This window comes from Bremia lactucae, linkage group LG16 (assembly GCF_004359215.1).
Source record: "Bremia lactucae strain SF5 linkage group LG16, whole genome shotgun sequence".
In the NCBI taxonomy this organism is placed as follows: Eukaryota; Oomycota; class Peronosporomycetes; order Peronosporales; family Peronosporaceae; genus Bremia; species Bremia lactucae.
This window is the reverse complement of record NC_090625.1, coordinates 583285-595361: the sequence shown is the minus strand read 5'-3', so window position 1 is coordinate 595361 and position 12077 is coordinate 583285. Positions and strand designations below refer to the sequence as shown.

The 12077-nt window shown below is 46.2% G+C and overlaps 3 protein-coding genes across 3 annotated transcripts; 2 read left to right on the top strand and 1 right to left on the bottom strand.

The window, feature by feature from the left end:
* Positions 1–2808: 2808 nt before the first annotated feature.
* Positions 2809–3063, top strand: CCR75_006264 (uncharacterized protein; the record flags this gene model as incomplete). Its single annotated transcript, XM_067964334.1, has 1 exon — positions 2809–3063. The coding sequence occupies one exon, from the start codon at positions 2809–2811 to the stop codon at positions 3061–3063; it is 255 nt and encodes an 84-aa protein (XP_067819399.1).
* A 51-nt stretch (positions 3064–3114) lies between these two features.
* CCR75_006263 (uncharacterized protein) lies at positions 3115–3378 on the bottom strand (the record flags this gene model as incomplete). Its single annotated transcript, XM_067964333.1, has 1 exon — positions 3115–3378. One exon carries the CDS (start codon positions 3376–3378, stop codon positions 3115–3117), a length of 264 nt encoding a protein of 87 aa, XP_067819402.1.
* Positions 3379–4899: 1521 nt separating this feature from the next.
* CCR75_006262 (uncharacterized protein) lies at positions 4900–6489 on the top strand (the record flags this gene model as incomplete). The annotated part of the gene is made up of 1 exon (XM_067964332.1): positions 4900–6489. The coding sequence occupies one exon, from the start codon at positions 4900–4902 to the stop codon at positions 6487–6489; it is 1590 nt and encodes a 529-aa protein (XP_067819403.1).
* Between the last annotated feature and the right edge of the window lie 5588 nt (positions 6490–12077).

Sequence of the window (12077 nt, the reverse complement as noted above, 5' to 3'; positions counted from 1 at the left end):
AGGCATGTCGATGCATGTTTTGGGTTACTCAGACGATTTGAAGAGATATCGTGTCTGGAACTTCGAGTCTGATCGACTGGAGATCACGCGACCAGTGACTTTACAAGAGTTGCCAAGGTCCAAGTATGTGCAAGTGGTTGGAGATATACAGGTTTCTCTACGTGTGGATCATGACAATGATGACGATACAGATGTTATTCGATTACCAATTATTACTACTCAATATGACGTAGAGCCAATGGTTGTGGACCAGACTGGCAATGATCAAATCATTCCACCTCCAAGTGAATTTGAGTCTATAACTCCACGCCAGGGTTTTGAGCATGTGTCTGATCCTGCTTTCGATATCGATGATGTTTACATGGAGCCAACTGATTTGGATATGATTACGACTCGAGACATTGTGCCCAGGGGGGACTTGGATTATCACACTGATTTCTCTATGGTGCAATCATCTCAATTTGGTGGTCAAAATGCCCCGCTCGCGTTACCATGATCGAGCTATGAGATCAAGCTTTGGTTCCAGTCAGGACGTCAACTATACATAATACATCGCGCAGTGAGGAGCCAGAGGCTCGGGCCTCAAAAAGATATCGAATTAAGTATGAGCAAGCAAATGCAGAATTCGAAACTCCATCTACATACCACGATGCAGTGGCGTCTCCTCAATCCAAGATGGGGAGTGATGCGATCAAGGTCGAACTTAAGGCACTGGATAACAAAAAACATGGACTGCAGTGGAGAATTCTCCAAACAAAAAGGTGATTGGAACCAAGTGGGTTTTTCAATCAAAAGTAACGAATATGGTGATATTGAGCGGTACAAAGCTCGACTTGTGGCGTTGGGTTATCGTCAAACCTATGGAGTTGACTACCACGAAACATATTTGCCGGTTGCGAACACGAATTCTATTCGCGTCTTCCTGGCTGTGTGTTGTCATCATGCAATGACAATTCACCATTATGATGGTGATTTTGCGTTCATAAATGGCGTATTGAACGAAGATGTGTACATTTTTACGCCTCAGAGGGTCGACATGGATCCAGGTCAAGTTTTGAAGCTCAACAGAAGTTTGTATGGATTAAAACAGGCTGCTGCAACATGGTTGAAGACAATTTCGAAGGTGTTTTGCAACATGGGTTTCGTGCCATGTGTTTCGGACCCGTGCGTCTTTGTCCATCACGATGGAAACCTTTCGTGGATTTACGTGACGCTGTATGTCGATGATATGCTGATTGGAGGTACTTCTGCTAATTTAATTGACAAAGTTGCAGATGAACTTGCAAGTCATTTCAAGTTAAAGACGCTAGGCAATGTGAGATTTATCCTCGGCATTGAGGTGGACTATGCACAGCATACAAGGTAGCTCAAGATCAGCCAAAAATGCGTGCATTGACAGGATGGTCGTAAAGTTCAACCAAGTCGGGGCGAAAGTTGTTTACAACCCAAGTGTGGAAGGTCAAGTCATGCTTAAGTGCGAGGAAAAGGACTCAAAAATGGAGAATCGGCCGTATCGATCTCTGGTAGGATCACTCCTACATGTGGCGAAGGTAGAAGACATGATATTGCATCTGCAGTAGGTCGACTGAGTCGACATTTGAAAAAACCGAGTGAAGAACACTGGAATGCAGCCATTCGTGTGCTGCGCTACCTAAAGTCGACTGCAACAAACGGAATTTGTTATCGAAGCAACCTGGTGACCTGTAGCTGAGTGCATTTAGTGATGCAGATTGGGGAAGTGACAAAGATAGTCGACGTTCGACATCTGGAGTCATGGTGATGGTCAATGACTCTCCAGTCATATTCAAGTCGAAGCTTTAGAACAGTGTATGACTAAGTACTGCCAAAGCTGAATATGTCGCAATTTCGTTGTGCATTCAAGAAATTTTGTGGTCAAAAAAATTATTGTTGGAGATGAAGGTCAAGATTGACGGTCCAGTGGTTGTGTATGAAGACAACCAGCGATTGCTATTGCGAAGGACGAAGGCTATCAAAGTCGAGCGAAACATATTGATATTCGCGAGCACTTCGTTCGCGACCAAGTCAAGGCCAAGGTCATTTAGCCGAAGTTTATTGAAACCAAGTCACAGCTCGCCGATTTTCTAACTAAGGCAATTTCGACCAACAAGTTCCAATTTCTCGTGGCAAAGACAAACGATGGAGACTTCTAGTCGAGGAGGAGTGTTGATGTTGGACATTTTGTGTACGCTCAAACATCTTTATGACGTTTGAGTGTAATCGTTTTAAAACGGACACAGAAAGTGAAACCTCAGCAGTCGGTTATATGAAGAGAGAAACGACCCAGGTGAGACCATCGTAGTGCTTCTACGAACGCGTAGCTGAATGCATGTGCAAGTTTTCTAACGACTAATATACTTTCCAATTTACCCCTTGACTACAAGTTGTCTCCTCTGCTATCGAACCCCTTTAATTACTACTGCGGCCATCTGGTTTGAATATAAATCAGGCTTCGCTCGGCATTTCGCAGATGCATTATAAATTTCAAATAAAGTTTACCAAACTTCTTGTAGCCAACCCGACCCATGCCTTATAGCAAGTAAATCACTTTTTCATCGTAACAATTTTGACAGGATTTTAGGTCGTAAATATGCCTAGCAGTACGTTGGGTCATACCACAACACGCACTGAGAAGAAGGCCAAATTAATGGTCGCTATGGCTACAACGCGTCTGAATTTCGGGCGCTTCTTAATCGTATCAAACAGATCACAATAGAAGAAACGAAAGGTCATTCCATCATCTTTGGCATCAATTCAGTTCATGGTGCTAGTTACTTCGAAGGAGCCGTGATGATGCCCCAGCAATTTAAGTATGGAGCTGTAGCAGGGGATTCGAAGGAGGTGTCGTTTAGCTTGTCGAAAGCGGACTGGGGCGTGTATAAACCTCAGATTGGCTTCGGCTTGCATCGTATTGTTAAAGATAGTATGTACGTGGTGGCAATTGAACCAGATATGCAATGCAATGTCTACTATGGTGCCATCATCAACCCATTGTGTGCCGCAATCACCATCAATCTTAGTGGCGCGCACGGTCGGTATCATTGACGCACTCCCTCCCAAAGAATTTAATCCTTTTCGTACCACCGCCTCAATGGTTCAATTATCTGCTGGTCTCCAGTGTCCAGCCCCTCCAGTCTCTAGCGATGGTTCAGTAATCTGTTCAATTTTAGACAAACCTTTCTCAGCACTCGAATCGAGTTCAAGTTTCGAGCAATCATTTCCCGTACAGACCAGCCTGGACTGGGAGACAACATCCACATCATTGCTAGCGGCTAAGTCGTTGCGAGCATTGCTAGGAGGCGACTCAGTATCGTGGGTTGCCTCGATGTACAGACGCCTTAGTTGGGGGAGTAGTACCATACTTGATATAACTTGTCAAAAAAAGTTTAAAGCTCAAAAAGTATTTTTTGCCAAATCATATGTAATAACACGGTCAAGTCCGTTTTGAGTGTATAATCTTGATTTTTGACGCAATGTGAGCGCATGAATGCCCGCCCACAAGACATAGGCCCTGTTTAAATACCAGTTTTGTTTGAAAGTGGGACCAGAAGACTTTTTAGAAGACTATACGAAAAGATGCTTACATAAGAAAGACATGTGTCTCAGCATAGCGCTTCTTTTACTTTAATGGATTAAAAAAAATTGCGACGAATATAAAGGAGAAAATAGTTGTGGTATTTTAAAGGCTACAAAATTGACTCCAACGTTGAGCTTGCCGGAGGAACTTTTCAGGGTACGCCAGCTCCACATAATTAAGACATCATACTTAGCATGCTTTGTCTACGTAAACAAAAGCAGATATTATTGGAAAGTAGTGTATATTGTACTCCTTAACTCTTAACGAGAAGCAATTTCTATAGACAAACGCCAATTTAAACGTTGCTGCTCATATCACTGTGCAAGACGGCTGTCAATTTTTTTGGTAGTATCCCGAGCTTGTGGCTGTTCTCCATCTGTCGTCTCTCATGTCTCTCGTTCCAGCTCTTTTCGGTGGATCCCTATGAACGTGATTCCGATATAACCCTAATAACAAATGTCTTTGACAAAAGCCAGGGCAATAATGCCCGAATAATCTGCCCAGTCTTACATGACTGATGTATCTGTATTGGTTTCAGGTGGAAGAAAGGCTTATAAATTGAAACAGTTGGTCCCTTTGCTTTAATATCGTTCCCATTAAGTGCACCATCTGAATGCTCTTACATTAAGCGACCAAACCGCAACAAATTTATCTGAAAGAGATTATATACCAATCGGTAGTCTTGATAAATGTAGCCGAGTGTGGTGAGTGCACGGACAGTTTTCAGAATAGGCGATATTACACATACACTAAGTGCATTAAATTCAAATGTTGACATTTTTATTCTGAGGGGTCTTTAAATTGGGTGATTACACCTAGCTAATTCCTTTGACAATATCTCGCGACGAAATAATCACATGCAACTAGATCTCTTATCTTTGTCCAATGTACAAAGATCAAAAGCAAGGCCTTACTGTCCTAACTCGATAAGCTGTGAGGCTCATACCGAGAAGGACTTAATGAAATCGAAAATGTTGCCTGTCAGCATGCGTTTTCAGCCCGTCACATCGCACTTGACTTTTTCGGTGACGATAGCACCTTCAACTAGCATTACCCCTTCGCCTGTTCAAACGTTGCATTACATCCTTTGCTTATCCGCCACCTTCAATTATCCAAAGTATCAATGCACCCATTTGGTTTACAATCGGTTCAGACGAAAATGATAAGGTCCTCAATAAACGCTTCACTCTTTCGCCGAGACCAGGCTGTCGTGCACTGGATTCGTGCATTCCATGAGTAAGCTTCGCTACTAAAGACATTTTATTCTTCAATCTATCCTGTCTTGCATGGTTCTCACGCACTTCATGCCAGTGGCTTTGGCTCTCGTAGGATTGCATCGCTATCAGATCTCGGCTACTTCGCTCGACTACGATCCTGTAACTATAGCCAACACCACCGATATGATCAGCAGCAAGTTCCCAGCTCGCGGTGGACTTTTTGCTGAATCTGACTGTGCCATCACAGTACAGTCTAATCCTACGCTATTAGATCTCACGATGATCTCGACCGTGGCCGTTATGTACACGGAGCTTCTGGCCAACTCATCGAGGGCTCCTATAGAAGCTCTTTCGACCCTTATCGGCAAGGCGATTCTAACTGAGTCTACACCACTAAATGCCAACCAAGATGTGTACACGACAATGAGCGTGAATGCGACAAAATCACAGTGTGTGATGGACTCGGAAGCTCCGAACAAGGTCAACACACCGGGTACCAACCGATCCCTTGGCGAGAAGTTGGGCCCACATCGAAAGCTCGAGGCAAAGACACACAATGACATAGCAAAGCTTGAAACCCACTTTGGCGTCACCATGGAGAGGGTTCTAGCCAAACTCCCGACTACAGGTTCCCGTTCACCAATACCATGGCCGGGTCCGTACTGGCCTACTTCCGAGGATAGTATCAATGTAAAGTATAATCGTGGTCAGCCGAGTGCCGCGGAAAAGTACGCCAAGGCTTTTGGTCTTGACGTTAATGCCTTTATGAACAAAGTATCGCAAACCAATGGCATTGATTCGATGAGTCACCGACGAAGGTGTGTATCCGATCGCGATTGCTCTTCTCTTAAAGACAACAGCTCGTGTGCTATTCGAACGGGCAAGAGATCTGGGTATTGCATCCCGACGTGGTACGGCATTTGCCACGCCTGGGCACCCGCCGCTATGCTTGAACCCGAGCCACAGTGTGCGGTGACTCACCGCGGTGTGATTTTTCAACCAACGGATCTCAAAGCTCTTTTAACGAACGTCTACGATGATGCTTTAATTGCGACAGTATTCACGGGCACCCGTTTCAATGGTGGTCCCGATTCAATCGATACGTACGGCCGTCACGTCAACGGTGCACATCGGGACCTCAATCCTGCCTTTTTCCACATCGTGGTGGCTAATTTACTTGGTACGCTCAATACGACGTTCATTGTTGATGTCACGGCCGGTGTCGAGGTGTGGAACCAGCCTGTGCGTGGATTTAAAGTATATGAGACGACGGCACTGTCGTTACAAGAAGCTGCTCAGACATTCTATGGACTAAAGAGATATCCCTGGAATGTCGCGGCCAGGAGCATTGTGTACATGAAGACCCGACTCTCGTGGGTCTATGAGACGTATACGGACGGTGGTCTAGTGCAGTCCGGCCAAGTCGATGAATATACAACTGGCGCGTACTATACGTACCTGCTGGAGCTAGACGCCCGTGGAATAATTATTGGAGGAGAATGGGTCTACGAGTCGGAGAACAACCACCCCGATTTTATCTGGTTTCCCAAAGCAAAGCCACCTCGTAATACCGTTACAAGCATTGGACTTAGCTATGCACATGTCACTATGCTTCTTAGAAAGTCTGTTGCATGTGTAGGCGCGAAAAATGGCACCAGCTCATCAAACGTACGTTAAGCAAGAGTGTTTGAACACCACAATTCACAGTCTTAGAGCTACTAAAAAAAAACACTTGGAATAGCTGCATGATGCGTAAGTTTTAAAGTTTTTATCATAATTGAGGAAACGAATGGTACGATACATAATTACTTTGCGATCGTCCTGCGCCGTCCCTGTAACGGGGTGTATCGTTACATGTAATTAACGCTTTCAGGTTGTAAAATAATATATTATCTAAAAGGTAGATAATCTTTGGAGAATATTACTTTACATGGTAATATTCTAAAGGCTATTCAATTGGTAGATATAGACCATTATATTAACTTTTTCCGCGGTCCAGTCAGCGCTGGACGCGCGCAAAGAGAACGTCAGATAAGACTTTATTACATATTTTGTATTAGTTTATAACGAGGTTAGTATTAAGTAGATATACTAAAAGAACTTAATTATATTGATACAATTTTCATTTAACCCTCTTTAAAGCAAGTGTTTTAAGAAGAAGACTTCCTCTGTACGTACTAGTGTACGTGAAGTGACGTGAGGCACCACTCGCACTGAGGCAGTGCGAAGTGGACTTGTACTAAAGCAGTACAAGTCGTAGTGCCTCGTTACACCTGGTAGCACTTACTAGTCCGTCCAAGGACCACAGTTCCAATCATCTAACATGGACATGTGAAATGATAATGGAAATACGCATCACGATTCGAGTGATAGCTACTCCTTTCTAAGTGACATAGAAAGCAGTGCGGTCGAACGAATGAGTTCGACCGTAGGGAGCGATGCCATCTTGACCATGCTGACCGGTTTGGACAGAGATACCCTCCATTCAGCCATCGCCAATTTAATACAGCATGAACTTGACGAGGCGAAGGAGAAGGTAGCCGTGCTTAATCAGCAAGGCTCTCAACAGGCAGAACTGTTGAGATTACAACAGGTACAGACCCCTGTACCTGGGATGACGCAAACGCGTCGTCCCGAAACTTTAATGATTGACATCTTTAAGTATAGGGGAGTCGAAGAAGACTCCCTTTTAAGATGGCTTGTCGAATTAGACGATGCCATAAGGGTACGTCACATCGTCGACGAGCAAATGCAAGTCGCATTTGCTCAGTCAAATTTGGCAGGTCGTGCCATAATTTGGGCACTAGACCTTAAGTTGCGCGAACCATATGTCTTTGGATCGCTAAAGGGGCTCAAACAGACGTCTAGGGCTGAGTTCAGAGCTCGTTCAGAGCTTCTGAAACTCAAGCAAGGCAAGCGTGATGCTCACGCTTATCCCCAGCACATACGACTTTTAGCGAGTTGTATCACGAACAACCCAGTTCATGACACACGTTGAATACGGTGTTCATGCAAGGTCTTTCGGATGGTCCGTAACGACCCACCTGTCCGCTTGGAACTGGATACGCTTGAAGAAGCAATCCGTTGCAGAACAGGAAGACTTAAGCTTGAGACAGGCTCAAGCTAGTTCGTCATCATATCGTCCTCCAAGACGACACGAACTGGGAGGTCCTCTTATGTCGAAACCGAGAAATCTCGCTTTTCGAACAACAAGCGATTGCAGAAATGCAATCGCTGTCGATAGTTAGGACACTACGCTCATGAGTGTAGTGCCCCACACCCAGTACCGAGAGGTACTGGGCGTAGTTATGGACCGAATGCCAAAAAGGGCAACGGTCGCGGATCCGACGTTTTTGCGAAATCGGAACAGCGAGGCGGACCGCCAAAAAAACGGTCGGGGTCAGTAGGGGCGCAACGCCCTACTGATCCAGCAACCTCAAGAGAATTTGCAAATTTATTTGACTAAAGTTGCTCCAGACACACACAATCATTATATGTCTCGGCACCTGGTGATGAGGTATCCCTCATCACCTTGAACTTAAAAGTGACACATGATTTGTCACTTAGAGCCCTAGTGGATTGTGGGGCTTCGAATATCTAAGTTCGTTGCCAGTCGCTAGAGTGTCGTAGGCTCAGATATGTTAAGCGCGACATCACTCCAACGAAATGACGGTGCGTCTAGCGACAGGCACATCGATAACAGTAATGAAACGCGTAGTGAAATTTCACTACACGTTAAGATATTTGCAGTATGATGATGATTTCATCGTACTGGATTTAAGTTATAAATTTGATATCATCCTAGGTTTACCTTGGCTCAGTAAGTATGAGCTAAGAACCAGCTGGGAGCATCGATTCGTGAAGATGCCTGCCACTTGTTTATCAGATGGCCACCTGATGAACGTCGTAGAGCGTCCACAAGCGTGTGGATGTACTACGAGTGAGTGCGATGGCCTCACTTGTAATACGGTCGTTAGTACGACTGCACAAGATCACAGTGTGATTACTTACACACTGTGAAGTCAGCTGCAGCCGGCTGTGCGAAGGCACAGGCAGCGCCGAAGGTCCATCACTCGAAGAGGTCGAGTGGATTGAGACATGAATGTACGCCTAGCGGGCGACATTCGAGGAAGATTCAGGTTGCACAAAATGGACAACACGATGATCCTAGATCGAGCAAAGAATTGACAATAAGGGACCCGACTGTGAAAGCGGAATCACAGTCGGAATACGTTGAGGAAATAAGTCTTCACGTACTTGAGGAAATTTTTTCTCAAAAAGTTAATGCTGAAGTGACTAGAGTTCAGCATCGCGAGGGATTAATCGCTCGGCAGCCTGTGAATGAATCCCAGGAAGAAACCGAGACATTGAATGTCTTGGTTAATGACGGATCACGAGTAGGCGCTTATACTCTTGATCTATATGCGCCTCCGAAGTTAACTTCGGAGATGACTCAATTACCAACCTTTAGAACCCAAGCGGTTCTTGAGAAATCTGCATAGTGGTAGATTTAAGCAGGTCTGCGTACTCGTCACAGAGGACGAATACGTAAACCGATATACGTTCAGCCGTATTTTTTGCAGAGAACGAACGGGTTCTTAGCAGCTCATCGATTGATGAAAGTGTCCTCGATGTGAAGACCCGGATTGAAAGATATACTACTCAATCCTGGGAGTCACTTAAGACAAATCCTTTATCAAACGATTTGCTTGAATTCAGGGATGTATTCCCTGAAACCGTGTCATGCGAGTTGCCTAAGGAAAAAGGCACTCGACATGAGATCGAGCTCAAACCGAGCTCGAAGCTCGAAGTACTGTGTCATAAAGCAGTGGCCACTGCCTCGTGAACAAGAACTTGCGATCGATAAATCCTAGATCGATTGATTTAAAGCGAGCCATGTGAGGGAGTCAACCTCCCCACATAGCCCTCCGAACTTCTGTGTGTGAAAGGCCACAGGAGGGTGGCGGTATAGTGCACGCATTCAGTAAACTGAATGCTGCAACGGTACCGGCTCAAACGCCGATACCGATAAAAGACGTAATCATAGACGGTATGTCTAAGAGTACGATCTTTTCCTCGATGGATCTGATGGATGGATTCTATCAAATCCATATGCGTGAACGGAACATTCCGTACACAGCAGTGAGCACTCCCAGTGGGATGCTCTGGGAATGGCTACTAATGCTACAGGGGCTAGTAACCGCCGTGCAACATCAACAGATGCGTAACGAATCTGTTGAAACCGGCCTGCGAGAATTCGCACCAATTTTTGACGATGTATTCGTCCATTGCCGAGCCATGGACGGAAAGACGGACGTAGAAGTTCATAAAACTCACGTTCGTCAGGTTCTACACATATGCGAAAGCATAAGCTGTGCGCAAATCCCAAGAAGTGTATATTCGCTGCAAGCGAAATACCACTTCTTGCATGCATCGTCGATAAACACGGCGTGCGCCCTGATCCCAAAAAGATCAAGGCAATTACCGACTGGCCATTCCCAGTCGATGTCAAGGGACTTATAAAATTCCCCGGTTTAGCGTCGTACTTGCACAAGTAACTATGCCGAGATGACAGTTCATCTCTCTCGTCTCTTAAAAAAGAAGAGAAATGGCTATGGAACGCTGATTGTCAGCGTTCCTTTAAAGGTATTAAGCAAAGCTTCATGCAATCGTCCATCTTGGCGATTGCAGATCAAGACAGATCATTTCATGTGGTCTGTGACGCCAGCAATTTTGCAATCGGCTGTGCGTTAATGCAATGCAATACGATACGGACGGCACGGAGCGCGTCGTCTGCTACCAATCGCGTCAGCTGCAACCAGCTGAACGCAAATAATCAGTGCATGACAAGGAACTCCTTGCCATGAAATACGCACTGGCTAAGTTTAGGGTCTTTCTCCTCGGAGATACACCGTTCATCGTATATACGGAGCATGCGTCATCACGCACGGCCGTAAATAGCCCATACCACTCGCAAAGAATGGCAGGATGGCTTCAACATCGATTGGGCTTGTTTCCTCCACCGCTCAGAAAATTATCGGGAGGTGGCAGAGCACTTGGCGCAGCAACTTGGTGAATAATCCCTGACCCGGCACATGGGCAATCCTCCTGAGCAACATGTTGCTCAGTTGGAGTAGTATGAGGCATTCGTGCTTAAACAGCGGAGAGCCGCGTCCGAGGCACAAAGTCATGCTGCGGCGGAGTCGAGGAGCAATCTTACAACAGTGCCTCGGCGACAGCTTGGTATAAGCCGTCGGCCGAGAGGTCAGATGCCACTCCCATAAAGTTGGGCAATGCAGACGTGGTCTGTTTTAAATGCGGCAAGCGCGGCCATATGATGGCTCGCTGCTATGCCAGGGTCCCTGCTGGGGCGAAGACGCCCAGCAAGAGGACTCCCTACCCAAATGGCGATGGCAAGAACCAGCGTGCGAGACGCATGAGTTCTGCATCGACTACTGAGGGGTCGGGAATGCAGGAGCGCTGTAGGGGCGGGATGATCTACTGACGCGGACTCTGGAGCTACCCCTGGTTCAGAGTTGTGGAACAAATGGGTAGCATAGTCCCTGAGGTCTCGAGATCTCGGACCTCAACCCTGCTGGTCTATAGCGCTCATGTAAGAGGCTATCACCAGGTGATGACCCTCCTAAAGGATTCGGGTGCATCACAAATTTTTGTGAAACTCGCGGCTCTAGGAAAGAGACCGGCGATGTTTGAGTCGATTTGCCAGGATGCCAAGCGAGAAGAGACGACCGTTCGTTTAGCGAACGGCGCGCTCGTTAAGTCCGAGGGAGTTCAGGTAGAACTCGCCTTCAGCTTTAGTGACTTCTCTTGTAAAGAGAAGTTCAAAATGCTAGGTATGGAGAGTCTGTATGACCCCATCTTAGGCATGCCATGGTTGGCAAAGTACCAACCATGGATAGACTGGCGTACACGCACAGTTGCGAACTCTACGCAGGACACCGGAAAGGATGGGCTCCTACGAGAGGCCTATGCAACTGATGTCGTGTCGAACACAGTTGAGGGTGCGTTGACGGGATATCAAACGTCACCAATTCCTACCCAGCTCGTGGAGACTGAGGTAGTGAAAAGGACGATGACAAGTAGTCATGCGTCCGAATGTCCTGCACAGAGCCGAGAGCCTGTGGCAGTAGACGGCGAGCTGACAAGAAGTCATGCGTCGCATAAACCGGCACAGTGCCAAGAGCCTGGTGCGGTTGGAAGGGGTGCGTTAGCCAGGAGTGCAACGGCACCCGCTTCCCAGAAAA